Here is a 17,856-nt window from a genome sequence, read left to right on the forward strand (position 1 = left end):
CGGTTTTTGACCGGACTGTATGGTGGCTGTCTCGTCATCTCTGGCTTTCTTGGAAGGAGGGGGCACGCATTCTTCATAATTTGCCTTAAAAAGAAGAGAAAAAATTAGTTTCAAAATAATTTGCCCCTTTTTATAGAAAGAAAGTTAGTATCATCATCCATATAATTTTGTTTAGACAAAGCATTTATCACTAAGAAGCCCCCTCCCCCTAAACCCAAAAGCAAAGCAAAAAGTAAAATTTACGAGAAATGCTCCTATTTTTACCATGTTGAGAAAAAATTAAATATACACCTTGTGAGAAATCGAACCCGAAAAGCATAGAACTTCTATTTTTACCATTTACAAAATAAATCCCCTTCCCCCCTCTCCCCCATATAAACACTGAGTACTCAAAATGAAAAACAAATACTATATGAAACTATTTATCATAAGCAACACCTGATCCCTCTTGCAATTTATAAGATTTACCCTATTGCTTATTTGACTGGAAAAAAGTGTCTTTCTGTGAAACCTACAAAAAGCTTAATCCTCTGGTTTCGTAGATACCGGATGACCATTGACAGGATGTGATAATTAACCCATATTTAAATCTTTGCGGAACCGATAAAAGATAGGGTAACGACTTAAATGTAAACTGTATATTAATAGCTGACAGAAGTCAGTTGTCACTTTTAAATAGGCTTACAGAAAGAATAAATTTATTTCTATTGGAATACTTATACTTGTAAAAAAAGAGTGGGGGTGGGAGGGGTTTTATGTGGTAAAAAGAACATATTTTATGTTTTCTAGTGAGTTTGTATTGTGGGGGGAGGGGGGACTTACCCCGCTATACTGGAGGGTGATCAAGGAAAATAATTTTATTTTGAAAATAAAAATGTATTAAATCAGAACTCACATTGCTAATTGAGGCGGCCAAGGCTTCAAGTTCATCAATAATTTCATATGTTCTATCCATTGTGTTCTGGAACTTTCTGATAATTTAATGTTATTGCATATCCGTTATATACGAAATATCAAGGGTGAATTGTTATGTAATGGGGAACTCATATGTAAGCAGGCCTCTGATTGGCCGAGAAGGGAGATGTATCCGACTCGTTGATTGGTTGAGAAGGAAACACGTGATCTAACTGTTTCCGGGAAAGTCATAACATTTGGCTAGAGCGCAACAACAACAAATACTACTTCTGGACACCATGACATTCGCGATCGATTATGCAATCAAGTTCTCGGAAATTCACTTCCCCCTCGAGTCCTAGATCAATAACATTTTTCCCGTTAGAATTCAATGCGCATGTGCAACCTTCGTCCCGGAGACATTACACATAGAAATATCAAATAAATCGACCATGAAGGAAGAGGTCATTGACCGATTACACAATCATTCTTCATAGGGAGGCTATGCCCGTATTTGGTGTACTGATCGGAGATACGCTCTTTTGATAACCGAATTTTGTACTCTTCAGACCTTCTGATAGGGTTCTACTGTCGCAAATATAGTCTTTGAGCTTCAATAGAACGGACCCACCAAATGACTTACAAGGATTACTTAAAGCACAGAAGACAATACGACTTTGCACCAGAAAACTTTAAAGCTTGGCTGAGAATTATGGCCACCTATCTTCTTTGAGATTTTTAATTTTTGAGAGTTATGGCGACATATCTTCTTTGAGATTTTTAATTTTTGAGTGTTATGGCCACCTATCTTCTTTGAAATTTTTAATTTTTGAGGGTTATGACCACCCATCTTCTCTGAGATTTTAAATTTTTGAGAGTTATTGCCACCTATCTTCTTTGACATTTTTAATTTTTGAGAGTTATGGCGATATATCTTCTTTGAGATTTTTAATTTTTGAGAGTTATGGCCACCTATCTTCTTTGAGATTTTTAATTTTTGAGAGTTATTGCCACCTATCTTCTTTGACATTTTTAATTTTTTAGGGTTATGACCACCTATCTTCTCTGAGATTTTTAATTTTTGAGAGTTATTGCTACCTATCTTCTTTGACATTTTTAATTTTTGAGGGTTATGACCACCTTTTGAGTTCTTTGTCAGAGTTCAACCTGTCAACACCTCTCTAAGTTCAAAGCTAAAGTGAATGTGACTTTTGTCCAAATGGCAAAACCAAAACGAAACTGTCCAGAATGCAGATTACGAGTTGCTTCTAACTCAATCAAATGTGCCAATTGTGACTCTTGGTTCCACGCAGGGGCCGAAAAGTGTGCCGGGATAGACATTACTAATTGGAGCAACTCCTGGATGTGCCTTGACTGCTCCACTAAATTCAAGGTAAACCTTACTTCTTCTCCGGGTCTTTCTGTACCCCGTTCTCGCTTCCCTCGAACGCCTCGTAGTCGTACCCCAATTGAAAGAAAAAGAATTCTTAGCATCCTAAGTGACCTAAGCAGTCCTACTCCTACTCCTTATCCTGACCCTCCACACAGCCAGCTTTCTGTTTCAACAGAAAAATCAAACAAGCTCCAGGAGGCTAGTTCAGTTGGTCCTACAATTTTACGTGCCCCACCCCAGTGCCACGTTCTTGAAGTTCTTCCCGAAGGCCCAACGCATGTATCATGCCAAACCACTGAATGCAGCATGGATAAATATGTTCAAACGGACAGCGTCACGACATCCCCCTCATCACAAGCAGATTTTACAGAAATTTTGACTATGAAAGAAAAGCTAACGGAAGTGTTAATGCTAATTATAGATTTTTCGTCATTTTATGAAAATAACTCAAGAAGTCAACTTACAAATTATTCCATCACAAACAAGGTAAATAACACCTTAGATTTTCATTATCAAAACAGTGCTTTGTCCCCAAGGTCAATGAATATTAATGAAGGAAGCAGAGGATTAAGTTCATCAACTTTAGCCACTAACAGTGACATTAACCTGAGTTCAGAAATTGTACCTGACCCCAGTATTACCTCCATTCAACCTAATTATAAACCTCTCCTTGAGAACTTAATGAGACATGCCCAAATTTGTTTTGAAAGTACTGAAGTGATTCTGACTAATAATAAGGACTTCTCTTCAAAATAATCCCAAATGTGCTAATATAATTTTGGCAGGTATTTGCAAATTAGGTGATAAATTTCATTTTGGACATGATTGTGCTCCAAGCAAGCTGCAGGAAAAAAGTATTCCTGATAATAGTGTTATAAAAAAATTGCAAGTTTTTTAAGCAAGGAAATTGTAAATTAGGTCCAAAGTGCCCCTATAATCATGGATATATTACCCATAACTTCAAAAAACAAAATGAAGCTAATCCAAGAGTTTGTTCTCAATTTTTATATAACAAGTGCGACCAAAAGAAGTGCTCGTTATTGCAATTATGTCGTTTTTACCTCACTGGCAAGTGTACTAAAGCAAAGTGTAATTTTAACCACGTTCCTTTATATAAGTTGGCATCAAGCGGGCGTTGTTTTGGGTGTGATAACCTGCAAATTTATGTCCCCTCTTCCTTTTTACGAAAAAAATCGATCTGCAAACAAAAAACAAGTGCACAAACTTGGGCAGTCCCAGCAGTTACCAGTCAAGGTAACAAGGTAACCCAATGTTTTTTAGGGCGACGCCGAAAGTATTCACGACCCCCCCCCCTCCCCTAGTTCGTGTTCCATTCGACTTTCAGTCTTATCCCCCTGCATACCCGATACAGCGCAGTATACCTCAGGAATCCATCCCTCGAAACAATCCTCCGCCCCAAGTACTTACGCCTACTCAGTCAGTCCAACCCCCACAATCACTGTACTCAATTCGGACCATCCCCACACCCCCCCTCACGCATTTTGCTCCCAAAAATCCGCTTCCTTTCGACTCCGTTCTTCTCCGTGCGTCCAAGAAGTTACCGACCGGTTCTGGACTCCACCCGTTATTTGCCGAAACAAACCCAACCCCTCCCCTCTCAGACGCCCCCCACCGTACTTCCTCCCTCAGCATCATCTTGCCCCCCCCCCCGACCCCCATATAAAGAACACTCCCAATTTGACTTATTCCCAGATCACCAGGAAACCTTTCTCCCTTCCCTTGCACTTTACCCCCCCTGGCTACCCTACCAGTGTGACTCTGGTTTAAGAGTAAGCAGGCAGAATGATCCACAGGTAACACATCCATGCAGAGTTTCTAAAACTTTAAATAGTGAGACGAATTCCACCGTAGTTCCATCCCAACTTAATAATATTCCCATAATTTGTTCGCTGTCCTCCTTTTCTCTCAAGCCTGGTCCAGTCCCGCCTTTTAATAATGCCTCAAAACCACACCCTTACCCACAGCATCCTTCTCATAAACTTCAACCCCAAATAACTCCCAGCCCTCATCCCGAAAAAGATGCCTCTCCTCTCCCAGATCCACGTTCCTCCCACCCCCCACAGCCACCCACAATTAACAAAAAAAAAAATGTTCACATTATTAACCGTTTTACCATCCCAAATTTGCTTGTTAAGAACGCCGAAAGCCTGAATTTCGACAAATTGATCGAGCTAGAGGCCCGTTGTCAAGTACACAGAATTGATGTAATTGCCGTAACTGAGGTCCAAGCACAGAACCCTGATTTATTGAAAATTAACAATTATTCTCAATTCATAAAACTTTGTCCCCATGATCACCCCCTAGGTACAAAGGGAGATAGAATATTATTATATGTAAATAATTATCTTTTTACTAAATCAGTTCATGCTCTCAACCTTTCAGATAACAATGAAATCATTTGAGTAAGCTTAAGACCCAAAGTTTTACCACGCCCCTTTAATTTGATTGTTTTTTACTGCTTCTATTACTCCCCAAATCAAAACGCTGCACAAAGACAGCGATTCTACCAACAACTGCATAGTAGTGCCGACTTTATCCTATGCAAATTCCCGAACGCCGGTATTTTCTTAGTAGGTGATGCTAATGATCTAAAGTTAAATTCCCTTTGTAGTTCCCTAAACTTGAAACAAATAGTAGAAATACCAACAACAAAAGGAAATTCAACCCTTGATTTGATTTGCACTAATTTGCTGGATTTCTATGCCCCTCCTGTCCCCTTGCCCCCGTTAGGAGGAAGTTACTATTTTTGTTTATTAACGAAGCCTCTCAATAGCTTTAATCATACTTTTTGTTACTGAGTTCTCTTAACGCCCAATTTCCAATGATGGCCTTTACAAATTTGGATCTTTGATTACCAATGAAAACTGGCTAGCCCTCAAAGGAAAAAATGCCATTAAAATTTTTATAGTCTCCGAATTCCAAAATCTGATTAAAACAAAAAAACATAAATTCCTTCCCTGTGAAAAAAGTAAAAACATGTTCTAATGACAAACCATACATCACTAACCAATTGAAAAAACTAATTAGAATTAAATTGAATCTACTAGAGAGTGGTAAACCATCCGAAGTGAACTCACTGCGTGAACATATAAGAAAATAAATAGGTAAATCTTCTTCTTCATATTACAAATGCAAAGTCCAGTATTTATTTTATACAAAACCAAAACAATGGTATAATAGAATAGAGAAAATTAGTGGGACAACACATAATAATATAGATTTCCATTTCCAAAAAGACCCTTCAGTTACAGCCAATGATCTGAACAGGTTTCTTTCTTTAATAGTTCAAAACCTCCCTTCCCTTTCTTTTGACCCTCCTTATGATTTGTGCTCTCTCAATTTTCCCGTTATTTCTCCCTCGGATGTAGAGGCAAAAATTAAGAACATTAAAAAGTGTAGTACATGTCCATTAGACATTCTGATTGTACTAATTAAAGCCTTTGCCAACAACCTCTCAGAGCCTGTGTCCTTAATTTTTAATGAAGTTACATCTACTGGTAAGTTTCCAAATGGTTGGAAATTAGGTTTTATTACTCCCATAAAAAAGAAAGGTAGAAATCAAGATTTTGATGGTGTCCATCCCATTACTCATACGCCAGTTTTTTCGAAGTTATATGAAAGCTTTTTAGCTGAGTGGTTGAAAGTAAAAATAATCCCAAATGTTGACCAAAGACAATTGGGAAACCTACGCTCTACATCTACTACCCACTATCTTGTTCACCTTATGGACACAATATGCAAAACACTCGAAAAACCCAATACCTGGCTCAATGTTATCGCTGTTGACTTGCAAAAAGCTTTTGATTTAATTAACTACAATAGACTATTAGAAAAACTATCTAATGAATTTCAAGTTGACCCTTATTTAATTAGAATAATTGCGTCTTTCCTCTCTAACAGAACGCAAGTCGTGAAATACCTGGATGTATATTCTGATCCCTCCCAATTTATAATGGTGTGCCCCAAGGAACCCTCTTAGGTCCAATTTTATTTCTTACAATGATAAACAACCTTGGTGTTTATTTCCCGGATAGATGGAAATTCGTTGATGATCTAACTGTCTTAGAGACATGTTCCAAAAATTCCAAAAGCAACCCAATGTACATGTCGGAATCGATATGAGCCAAAGCTCTTACTGATGATATGAAAGTCCACCATTTAAAGTCAACTGTTCTTACTATTAATGTCCCTAGGACTCCCACTTCTTTCTCCTTTCCTATCCCCCCTGAAAAGGCCTTTACCGTTATGAAATTAATGGGCGTTACTATCTCAAGCAACTTACAATGGGATTGTCACGTTAATGACATCTTAAAACGTACAAATACCGCATTTTCCCTCCTTAAACTCCTTAAAAAATTTAAATGCCCTAAATCGCACTGTTTGAGGAATTTCTTATCATTTGTACACCCAACCCTTGAGTACGCCTGTCCTGTTTGGCATCCTGCCATTTCCATTGAATTGTCGGACATAATAGAGGCAGTACAAAAAAAGGTGCCTAAGAATTATCTTCAATGAGGGCAAAGTACCTTATATTTCCCTTCTAAGGAGAGTTAATCTTGTCACCCTTTAGGAAAGGAGAGCAAAAATTACCTTGTGTTTTGCTAACATTATCCTTCATTAGCCTCGAACAACTCCTATTTTTTCTGGTCAATATTCACCCCTTCGACCCCGCCTCCTGTGCTCTGTGTCAGCAAAAATCCCCCTTCTCGCCCCAATAAGAGTTTGCACGGAAAGATATAGAAGAACTTTTATCCCTTACATGGTTGACATTTTCAACCACTGACTATCCGCGGCCCCCCCCCCGCACGCACGCTTTACCGCCTAGTTCTTAATTTGCTTCCCCTTTTGCCCATTTGGGGGTTTTTTCTATGTGTTTGTTAGTCACCAACTAACTTATGTTTTTTTTTGTTTGCTGACGTTTGACGTTTTTATATTTTTGCTGACGACATTGGCCTTCTAATTTTATGAGTTTACTTTGTACTTTGTTTTTACGTATTTGACATTGACCCTTTTATAATTTTCTGTTGTTGTTTGATTGTTTGTTTTTGTTGTTCTTTTTTCGCTGTATTTGACGCTAAAGTGCGAATTCGGCCCTTTTTGGCTTGTGATAGCCTTTTTTCAGCAATAAATCTTATCTTATCTTACCTATCTTCTTTGAGATTTTTAATTTTTGAGAGTTATTGCCACCTATCTTCTTTGACATTTTTAATTTTTGAGGGTTATGGCCACCTATCTTCTTTGAGATTTTTGAGAGATATGGCCACCTATCTTCTCCTCATTCCTTATAAAACCCTGGCTTAGATGTATACATTATACTGCAGCCGAAAAGTGCAGTATAGCTTTTTCTGCTTCGAGAAGTGAGTGAAAGACTTACATGAACGTTGTGAAAATATACTGAACAAGTACTCAAATCCCCAGTATTAAAACAATTATAATATATTCTATACACTGAAATATGCCTAGGCCTATATTCATTGAGAAATGCCTTTTCTGGTAACTTCATTGAAAAACGACAAATTTACCCCCCCCCCCCCAATAAACACTGAACAAAACATTTTGTCTTCTCCTCAAAAAAAAAAAAAAAAAAAAAAAAAGAAGGAATAAACGCGAATGCAGTATAATTTCTTCGGAAAAGCGAGTGACAGACTTTCCCGAACATCGTCAAAATATGCCGAACAAGTCCTGGAAGCTTGTATGTCCAGTATAATAATAATTATAATATCTTGTATACACGTAATAATTTTAAACGTTTTATAGTACTTATAAATAACAATAATAATAGTACATTGAAAAATAAGGCAAGTGCCATCTAGAAAAAAAACTTTACATAATACCTCCAACAATTTTTTTTCACTCCGCTTCCCGTAATTTTGAAGAATAGCTTTTTGGTTATTTTCATTGAAAAACGACTTTGTCGTTACTTCATAAAAAAAGGAAAAAAACCACAAAAATACACCCTGCCCCTAAATATTGAACAATACATTTGTCTCTCCCCCCCCCCCGAGAAAAAAAGTGAATTGACGCCATCGCAGTATTACAGTGCAATCGCTTTGAAAAAGCCAGTGACAGACTTACCCGAACGTTGTCAAGATAAATTGAGCAAATACTGAAAGTCTGTATTCCCACTATAATAATAATTGTAATACTATATATATATATATATATATATATATATATATATATATATATATATATATATCTATATATATATATACAACAATAAATATTTCATAGTAGTTACAAATAGTATTAATACTGGTATTTTGAAAACTAAGGCCATTGCCTCTAGAAAAACAAAAAAACAAAAAAACAAAAAACCACATTATACTCCTACTAGATTCCCCCTCCCCTAAGTTTGAAAAAAAATACCTTTTCAGGTGTATTTTCATTGAAAACTACCTTTCCTGGTAAATTTATTTAAAAAAAAAAAAAAACAAGGAAATTTACCCTCTCCTATATACTGAACAAAACATTTTGCCCCCCCCCCTCCAAAAAAAAATAAAAAAATAAAGAATTGACGCAACTGCAATATAATCGCTCTGAAAAAGCAAGTGACAGACTTACCCGGACATTGTCAAAATGTATTGTACAAGTACTGGAAGCTCGTATTCCCAGCTTATTCTCTTTCTTGGCCACAGTTACACCAGGAGCGTTTCGATCGACAATGAAACACGTTATGCCCTTGTAGCCCTGGAATTAGGGAAAGTTCTAATATAGCCTGTGATCAATCCTAACAAACAAACAGAAGAACTCGTAGAGCAGCAAACAGACAATGATGTTTTATAAAGTAAATAATTTATTGATTGAATAATAAACTGTCCGTAATATAGGTGAATTATATATAAAAAAAAATATAGAAATAAAACTACCCTTCCAGACGAAAAGCTTGCAAGATAAAGACCCCATAGTTGGGATTCACATTAGAGGGCGGAGTAGAAAAAAAGAAGAAGAAAAAAAGAATTTTTTTTAACCACAATGCAAAAAAAGGAAAAAAAGAAAAAAATATATGAAAAACAGAGAAACAATATTCACTTTCTTGACCTTACAGATCGATTCAAAATTCCCAGAAAATACACATAGCTTAATGCAACATATTTCAATTCAAATTTTTATTAAAAATACAGAAAAAAGTCAAACAGCACAACCTCCTGCAAGGCTCCATGGACGGGGCACAAAGAAAGAAAACGAGACGAGTAAAAAATAAAGAAAACAAGATATCTCAGTACAATAATACGATATCTGAATACAGTAGAACAATACTATAAAAAAGTAGAGACAGAACAAAAAAGAAAAAGACTTCACAAATCCATTTCTGCCCGAAAATTTGACCCTGAAAATGTATACAGCTAAACTCAAGGCCGTACTCAGGATTTTTTTTCGGAGGGGGTTTTATTATTTTTTTTTTTGGGGGGGGGGTACACAAAAAACCTAAAAAAAGCATAAAAATTTGTTTATGTTCATTTTGTTACGTTTTTACGAGTCAGACAAACATTTCGGAAGGGGTTCAAACCCCTTAACCCCTCCCCCTGGATACGGCCTTGGGTAGACTTGACTTTAAACTTTAGCACTCAGTAAAAGAAAATCATGGAATTATCTTAATATCGACAATTAATTTCCACCTCCTTTTACCCTTTACCTGAGCTTTAAATATGGAAATTCACTGGACTAGTCTCTTGTAATGTTAAAGGAGATACTGTTTATAATTTCTTTTTGTAAGAAATCTTCTTCCTACTTTCGAAGTCAAACTTACCACAAAATTATATCCCTGTTTTTTCCCCATTTTATGATACGCCTTTCTCTTTTAGATTTTCGAATTCTTAGAGGAGCTTGGCGACGGTATCCGAAATAAATAAAGCATTGAAAACTACTGTTAAAGAAGGATGACAACAAACTACTTCATTCCAGCACAAAGAAAAAAAAATGGATATAGTCAACTATAGAAAATCCCAATTACAGAAAACATCCCAACTATAATAAACATTATATAGACATAGAAAAATAATGATAAACTATAGAAAATCCCAACTATAGAAAACTTGCCAACTATAATAAACCCTATATAGACATAGAAAAATAATAATAAACTACAGAAAAAATCTACATAAGCATTGAAAACTACTTTTAAAGAAAAATAACAACCAACTACTTCATCCCAGCCCAAAGAAAAACAAAATTATAGATATAGTCAACTATAGAAAATCCCAACTATAGAAAACATCCCAACTATAATAAACAGTATATAGACATAGATAAGTAATGATAAACTATAGAAAATCCCTATAGAATAATAAAATATAGGAAAAATCCCAATTATAATAAGCATTGAAAACTACTTTTAAAGAAGGATAAGGACCAACTATTTCATCCCAGCACGAAGAAACAATCAATGATAGAACAAAATCTGCTTCTACTTTCTTGGCTAAAGTATAACTCAAGTACTGTAGAACTATAGCGTCTTGGCTACTAACTCAAGGGTCAGGACTCCTTTACCTCAACTAAATTTCTTTAAAAATGCTAATATTATAAATTTTAATTTACAAATTTAAAAAGGCAACTTCTTTAATAAAGGTTATGCTTAGAAAGAAGGAAGAGTTTATACAATTAATTTATTTTGTCACTAGATTAGGTATTTCTTCGCTTTGTATTCTGTGTGTTTTGTAATTTGTTCTGTTGGTGATTTCCCTGTCTTTTATAATTTTTGTATGTATATAGCCCCTGGGCTTTTACTCAGTTATCTATCTAATTATTGATTTCATTAAAGAAAGATTCTCAATTCGATGATTGTTTTTGATCGCAATGTAATGGATACTTCTTGCATCAAGATATTTCCCCAAAGCTTCCACATTCCTGTTAGAGTCCATCATACTTGAGACAATGCGGCAAAATTTCAAAAGCTTTCAACGATCTGTTGCAAAACAAAGAGACATAGTCTTTTTTGTTTTCTATTACGGAATAGTTAATTCTTGACTTGTAACTGGAATTTTTGTGCCTCATTCATCTTTTTTTTACCTATATTTTACATTTTGACAACATCTTTCATTTATCAAGTGTCTTTTTAATGTGTGACATTGAACACAAAGTCGAGATTTTATTGTTATGAAAGCCGATTATGTGATGCTGAATCATCTATCATACAGCCATAGATAGTCCATGGCAAAGGAAAAGTCCGTTACATAACATTTCTATTTTTAGATAAAAGGTAAGAAGTCAGCCGAAAACACATCAAAATCAAAACCTGTAACTAAGTAACAGAATATACGTACTGCTTCGGGCTTAGCGTTAGCCATCACAAGAAAGAATCCAGCATGCTCAGCAGATGTAATCCAACACTTTGAACCATTGATTAAGTAATATTCTCCATCTTTCTTGGCAGAAGTCTTTAGAGCAAAAGCATCTGATCCTGATTCGGGTTCTGACAAACAAAAACATCCAACCTGAAAAAGTAGCATTGTTCAGAATAGTAGACAATTTAAGAATACCGGTGAGATTCAAGCATCAATCATTGGCAACTGTAAAAAAGTCAGAATTTGACCCCCCTCCCCCTTCCTGGTTCTGACAAACAGAAACTTCTAACCTGAAAAATGAGCATTTTTGCGAATATTAGACCATTGAGACATATTGGCGAAACTAAAGCAACAATCATTAGCAACTATAAAAAAAGTCAGAAGTTGCGCAGCCCTGATCCTGGTTCCGACATACAGAAAATTCCAAACGGAAAAATGAGCATATTGCAGCAAATATTATACTACTTGAATAATCTTATAAGACTATTGATGGCAGCTAAAAAAAAAAAAAAAAAAAAAGGCGGAAGTTGGCCAGCCGTGATTCAGGTTCCAACAAGCAGAAACTTACGAACATTAGCATTATTACGAACATTAGACTGTTTAGCATTATTACGAACATTAGACTGTTTAAATATACTGGTGAGGCTAAAGCAATAAGTTCACAACTTGATGCTTAAGCTGCCTAAATTTCGTTACCAATAATAAAAAAAGAATTTATTTGATAATTTGAACAATACTACTACTACTACTAACAACTCACCACAGCACCAAGCCACCTGAGGCCGACACAGCTGCGCACGCTCCTCCTCCATCCCAATCTATTCAAAGCCTCCCTTGTTACACCCTCCCAGGAAGTTTCCATTTCCTCTAAATCTTTCTTTATGACGCCCTTCCACCCCAGACGAGGACGACCTGCTCTCCGTTTAGCCCTGGACGTTTGGCTGAAAAGGACAATCTTCGGCAATCTGCCATCCTTCATCCGCACAACGTGCCCTAGCCACCTCAACCTTTCTTTCATTATAGCCATAGGAAATAGAAGTGAGCCGTACTTTTCGCACAGCCTAATCTTTGAAATATGATCAGTAAGCCGAGTACCCAGTACGATCCGTAAGCAAGTTCTCTGAAAAACATGTAGCAAATCTTCATCTAATTTTCGGAGCGCCCATGCTTCAGAGCCATAATTGACCACTGTAGCTTCTAATCTTGGCTTGCAGACTTATCTTCCTAATCTTCCGAACTTTTTTTAACTGTGAAAAAACGCCCTGAGCCTTATACTAATCACTTTAATGCACTAATACATAGCACTAATCACTTTAATGTATTTGTCTGGTATACCATACAAGGATAAAACCTTTACTAAAACTCTTCTATCAACAGAATCGAACGCTTCCTTCATAATCTATAAAACTGAGGACGAAAGGTGCTTGACAACTCAGGCATTTATTAACCTAATAAGTGCAATTATTAACCTAAGAGTGAAAATTTGGTCGACATATCCTCTATCTTTTCTAAAACCGTTCTTCTCTTAGAACTTTGTCTTCAGCATCTCTCAGTTTAAAGAGTATCATATTACTAAGTAATTTGCTACCTACAGAGACCAGACTGATGCCTCGATAATAACCACACTCAGTTTTATCACCTTTCTTATAATGTGGCTTAACGTGCTGAGAAATTTGGAAAAATTGAAGATTTCAATAAATTTTTCTAGATCTCTTAGCAAAACAAGAACATATTCCATTGTTACATGAACAACATTCTGGCCCTCGTTTTTTTCCATACAATGAACTTATAACCATCGTTCATTTTAACTACAATACTAAGAAAAACATTGCCCATAAGCCTAATAATTTTATATATCTATGACTTGAAGGGATAACAGCAGTTTCGTCAACTCCTGTTTTCTAACTGTTGATGAGGGTTCTGAAATTAGACACTTGGTAATTCCTAGCATTTCCCTAAAAAAATTTAGTAGTAAATAAATGCTAAATTACTTGCCGTTAATACAATTATTAACACGGTAAGTTAACCATTTTCAATTTAGGAAGCCCAGTAAAGATGTAAGGATCAAATAGAAAAATAGAAGGCAGAGAAAGAATCACTTAATAGTTCTAAATAATTTCGTATTATCTCCAATCTTTCTTTTGTGTTTGTAATGTGTTTTTCCCCTCTAATTTCAGATTATTAGGACATCAATCTAAATCGTATTGATAATTCTTTAAAATAGCCTGCTTACCTAATGTTTTCTAGCATACAGAGAAAATAACATGGAAAAGCTTTTTGCAGAAAAAATTCCATTGAGTATGAAACCCAATATACATTTGGTACAATTTCCTTAATTCCACTTCCGACTGAAGAAGTACAATAAACATAAAATTCAGATACCTAGCTGGTAGGAACTTCGAAGGAAATTTTAACAGAGTGTGAGTACTTTCCAAGTTAACTAGTTTAAACTTTGAAAATGCACCTTTGAAATATGCACCTGACATAGATGTGACAAGCACAGGGCTGGGAAGGATTCCCGCTCATTAGAAAAGGGACTTGACGACCTGTCAAGGGATTCTTAGGGGGTGAAAAAAGGACTAATAGGGACCAAAGTGGGAAGGAATTTTGATCGCCATTCATGGTCAAAACATTCCTTTGCTCAAGAATCAGAAGTGGTTGCCAGTCACCCTAAGAATCACCATAGTCATAAGCCCCCGAAGGAACTCATTTTCCATAGAGACAGGTCAGTTACCTTTGTTTTTCCATTTTCTTTTTGTTCAAACTTTCAGTTATGTATATTCAAAAAAAAAAAGAAAAAAAAAGAAAAGCAACTTCAAGACTAAAAACAAGTAAAAAAAATCCATAAGACTTCAGCTTACAAAAAGAAAAGCAACTTCAAGACTAAAAATAAGTAAAAACAATACATAAGACTTCAGCTTGCAAGTTAACTCATTCACTTCTTCGACTTCTCTGAGAAATTGGTGAACTTGCTTATCAGGTCCCACTTCCTCTTTTGTATGTCCTTTCCAGTCCGCTCTTTTTCATCTGTTTCATTTTTTTCCATCTTCTCGTGTTTTCATGACACTCTCTTTTAGGGGATTGGCCTAGTCAATGTCCACGGAATCCTTTGAAGTCACCACTCTCTGTAAGCAATCAGTGGCCTCTTTCAAGAAGCTATTAACGGTTGCTCATTTGTGTTTTTCAGAAGGCCCCTTTTCTTGCAATGATTCTTCTAGTCTATCTAGCTCTTTTTTTTGCTACAAATGACAACTAAGTTCAGCTCCCTTTTTTTCTCGTAGTCTTGGACGCTTTACTCATAAGCTTGTTCTTTTGCCTTGCTCTCCACAGAGTCTTAGTATTTTGACCAAGCCAACCTAGTAAAAGTCAACAACTCTTTGGGAATAGAAACCCTTTTGGGTTTGCCTCCATATGTGTTCAAGTCTTTAGTCACAAACAACTTTGCATTCAGAAATCTTTCTGACATGGGGGCTCTGTCCGACAGAAGAAGTCTTCTCGAGAGCAAAAAACCCCTCTCTATGTAAGAAGTGCCATGCGATAATGTCAACGCAGCTTTTACAAGCTTCAATAAAACCGTATATTTATGTCGACCAAAAGCATCTGTCACAAAGAAGATTTGTTGCCAGTAATGGTCGAAATGTGATGGTGTTGATCCTACTGAGTTCTCGGCTTGCAGAAATATCCACTTACTGTGATCTCTCAAGCAAGCACAACTATATCTGATAAACTTCTAGCTCTTTTCCTTTCCTTGGGATCCAGGCACCTAAGCGCTTCGAGAAGGCTATTAGAGGAGATGAGGCACTTCTTGATCAAATTTTTGACAGCTGCCTTTAAATGCCTTCACGTCTTTGACGAAATCCTTGTCTTTCTGCCAAGGTGAGTTTCTGAGCATCTAACGCAAGCTCAACCTGCTCACCTACAATAATGTCCTGCAAATAGTTGTCCAAGTTCTCAAGTAAACTGGTATAAATTTCGTCAACAGAGGTGAGAATTTCAGGTTTCAGAAGTCTCGCCAAAACAGCGAGAAGGAAGTTTTTCAGATGAGCATGACGAGCATACACAAGGGGTTTGTTATTCTGAAAGGCTGCTGTGAATTCCGTAAAAAGCTCAGACGATGAATACAAGAATTCGAGTTCTGCAAGAACTTCCTTTTTAGGTTGCTTACAACCTTGAGGTACTTTGCTGATAACATGACCTTCTTCAAATGTTTCTTTGATGGCACGTAATGCAAAGATACTTCAAGAGTACCAGCTACTGATCAATATCTAGGCAAAAAACAGAACCCAACGTCAGCCACCTTGTTGAGACGTGCTGAATGAAATTATTGTATGGGACACCTTTCTTTTTCTGACATTCTCAAAAATCCTCGAATTTTGCAGGCCAGTCAAACAAAAAAAACCTCAAGATGACAACAAAGTTGGATGACTACTCTCCAAATTCCTTGAGCCCTTTCATGAATACATTGTGCATAACATGGATATTACATGTTCCAATGTTCACAATCTATTTTGAAGACGTTTTCTTCTTCAATGCATTCATTTGCAAACATACCTATTGACATTAGGCCCAATGCTGCCTATCATTATTAGTCTTTCGACAGGTAAATTCTAACTCCCAATGCATGACATCAGCTTTTTTACAGCGTCCTTATCAGCTTCATGTCCCATAAAATACCTCAGCAGATGGCGGCTTACAACTCTATCTCTTAAAGAGGACCAAAAGCAAACTCTAATATGTAGCTCTTTTTTTCCTTCACTGTTGTAGTTTCGTCATATTCAAGAACAACGTGAGCTTCACCTATGTCCTTTACAAGATTCTGTTTACAGTCTGGGTGAAGTGCATCAGTTATCAAGTACATAGCTTTCTTCACACAAGTTGCTGACGTCAAAGCTTGCAAGGACTTGTGTACCCAGATGATTTCTGCTTTGTATGCAGCACTTTTGTCGCAAAACACCTCAAGAGTTTTGCCTCCATTTCTAGCTTATGGCTTTTCTGATTGGGACTGTTGCCTAGCAGATCCACACAATCGTAACTGCAACGGATTAAGAGGGATTACAACCCGTTTATTCTGACCGTCCAACGAAGCATGCTGATTCAAGGTGCAAAAGCCTTTGCGACGGCTAAGGTTTTTCCTCCATATTTTGCAATAAACAGAAAAATCACTATCACCAATCCTACACCTTTCGTTTTCTTTCTGCCACTGATGTCTCCTTTAGTTAACCACGAGCAACAAAATTTGCAGTTGTCCACGGTCTTTCCTAAATAGACTTGGGAGACTTGAAACACAAATATGTTTAAACACAGCAGGAAAAACACTGAGTACAAGTTTTTTGCTATCTGAATATTCCATTCATGATACTCTCCTCTTCTTACTCAACCTGCTATTAGTTTATTAACTAACATTTAGAGGAAAGAATATAAAATTTGTACCACTGGAATACAAGTCAATTCAAACAAATTCATACTGGTATGGTTCATTTTATAAAGCTACAGGAAATTATCTATCCTTAAACGTTACCAAGACGTGACCAATCCATTCCAACCACAGGCCAATGTCACTCTCTCTCCTTAAACGGTACGACAACATGACCCATCTATCCCACCCACCATACAGGCTAATTTTGTGTTGTTACTAGCTGGCAATGTTTAAAACAGTTAATAGACACTTTGGCATGGAGACATAGTTCCCATTTTCTATTGCTTCTTTTTGAACTGCAACCGCATAACCAAGAGACCAGAACAATTGCATTTGTGAAGAAGCTATATTGTCTAAAAACTGTCTTTCAAATATATCACGCTTCAGTTTTGAAATATAACATGCTCCCAAATAGGGAATTTTAGGGACTTCTGGGGGAGTTGATGGACTTTCTGCATATAAAGGGACTTGGAAGGGACTTCAGTCCAAAAAAGGGACAAATTCCGAGCCCTGCTAGCACTAACCGCCAGGACAAAGTTGAGCACAACCAAAACCGGGGAGGGGGAAGGGCGTAAGAATTGGCGGCAAATCAGTACTGTAATCTTAATATAAGATTGCTAGTGAGTATAGTGAGGGATGAGTGTTTTGGAAGTGTTGAAAGGTTAGGATGATTTCACAGGCTAGCAAAGAAGCACAGAAATAGGTTTTTGTAATTTGTGAGATGTTTTCGTTTACATGGTGAACTAATTAGAATTGAATTTTTTGCTTCGTATTACCATGGCCCTAGAGCTTTTTGAGCCGTAAAAGTAATTATTATTATCTTAACAAAGATTGCACAATAAGCATGT

The 17,856-nt window shown here is 36.6% G+C and overlaps 1 protein-coding gene across 1 annotated transcript in view; it reads right to left on the reverse strand.

Annotated features, from left to right (window-relative positions):
- LOC148953303 (short/branched chain specific acyl-CoA dehydrogenase, mitochondrial) overlaps nt 1-17,856 on the reverse strand; it is a 45,762-nt gene that overhangs the window by 12,461 nt on the left and 15,445 nt on the right. The window contains exons 4-5 of the mRNA XM_089088474.1: nt 11,572-11,742; nt 8,873-8,998 (exon numbers count right to left, since the gene is read on the reverse strand). Of these exons, the coding sequence (XP_088944600.1) occupies nt 8,873-8,998; nt 11,572-11,742 (297 nt within the window). The remainder of the gene's footprint in view (nt 1-8,872; nt 8,999-11,571; nt 11,743-17,856) is intronic.

The sequence above is a fragment of the Artemia sp. Qi Xiang Cuo genome, chromosome 4, assembly GCF_049724085.1.
Source record: "Artemia sp. Qi Xiang Cuo chromosome 4, ASM4972408v1, whole genome shotgun sequence".
NCBI classification, from domain to species: Eukaryota; Metazoa; Arthropoda; class Branchiopoda; order Anostraca; family Artemiidae; genus Artemia; species Artemia sp. Qi Xiang Cuo.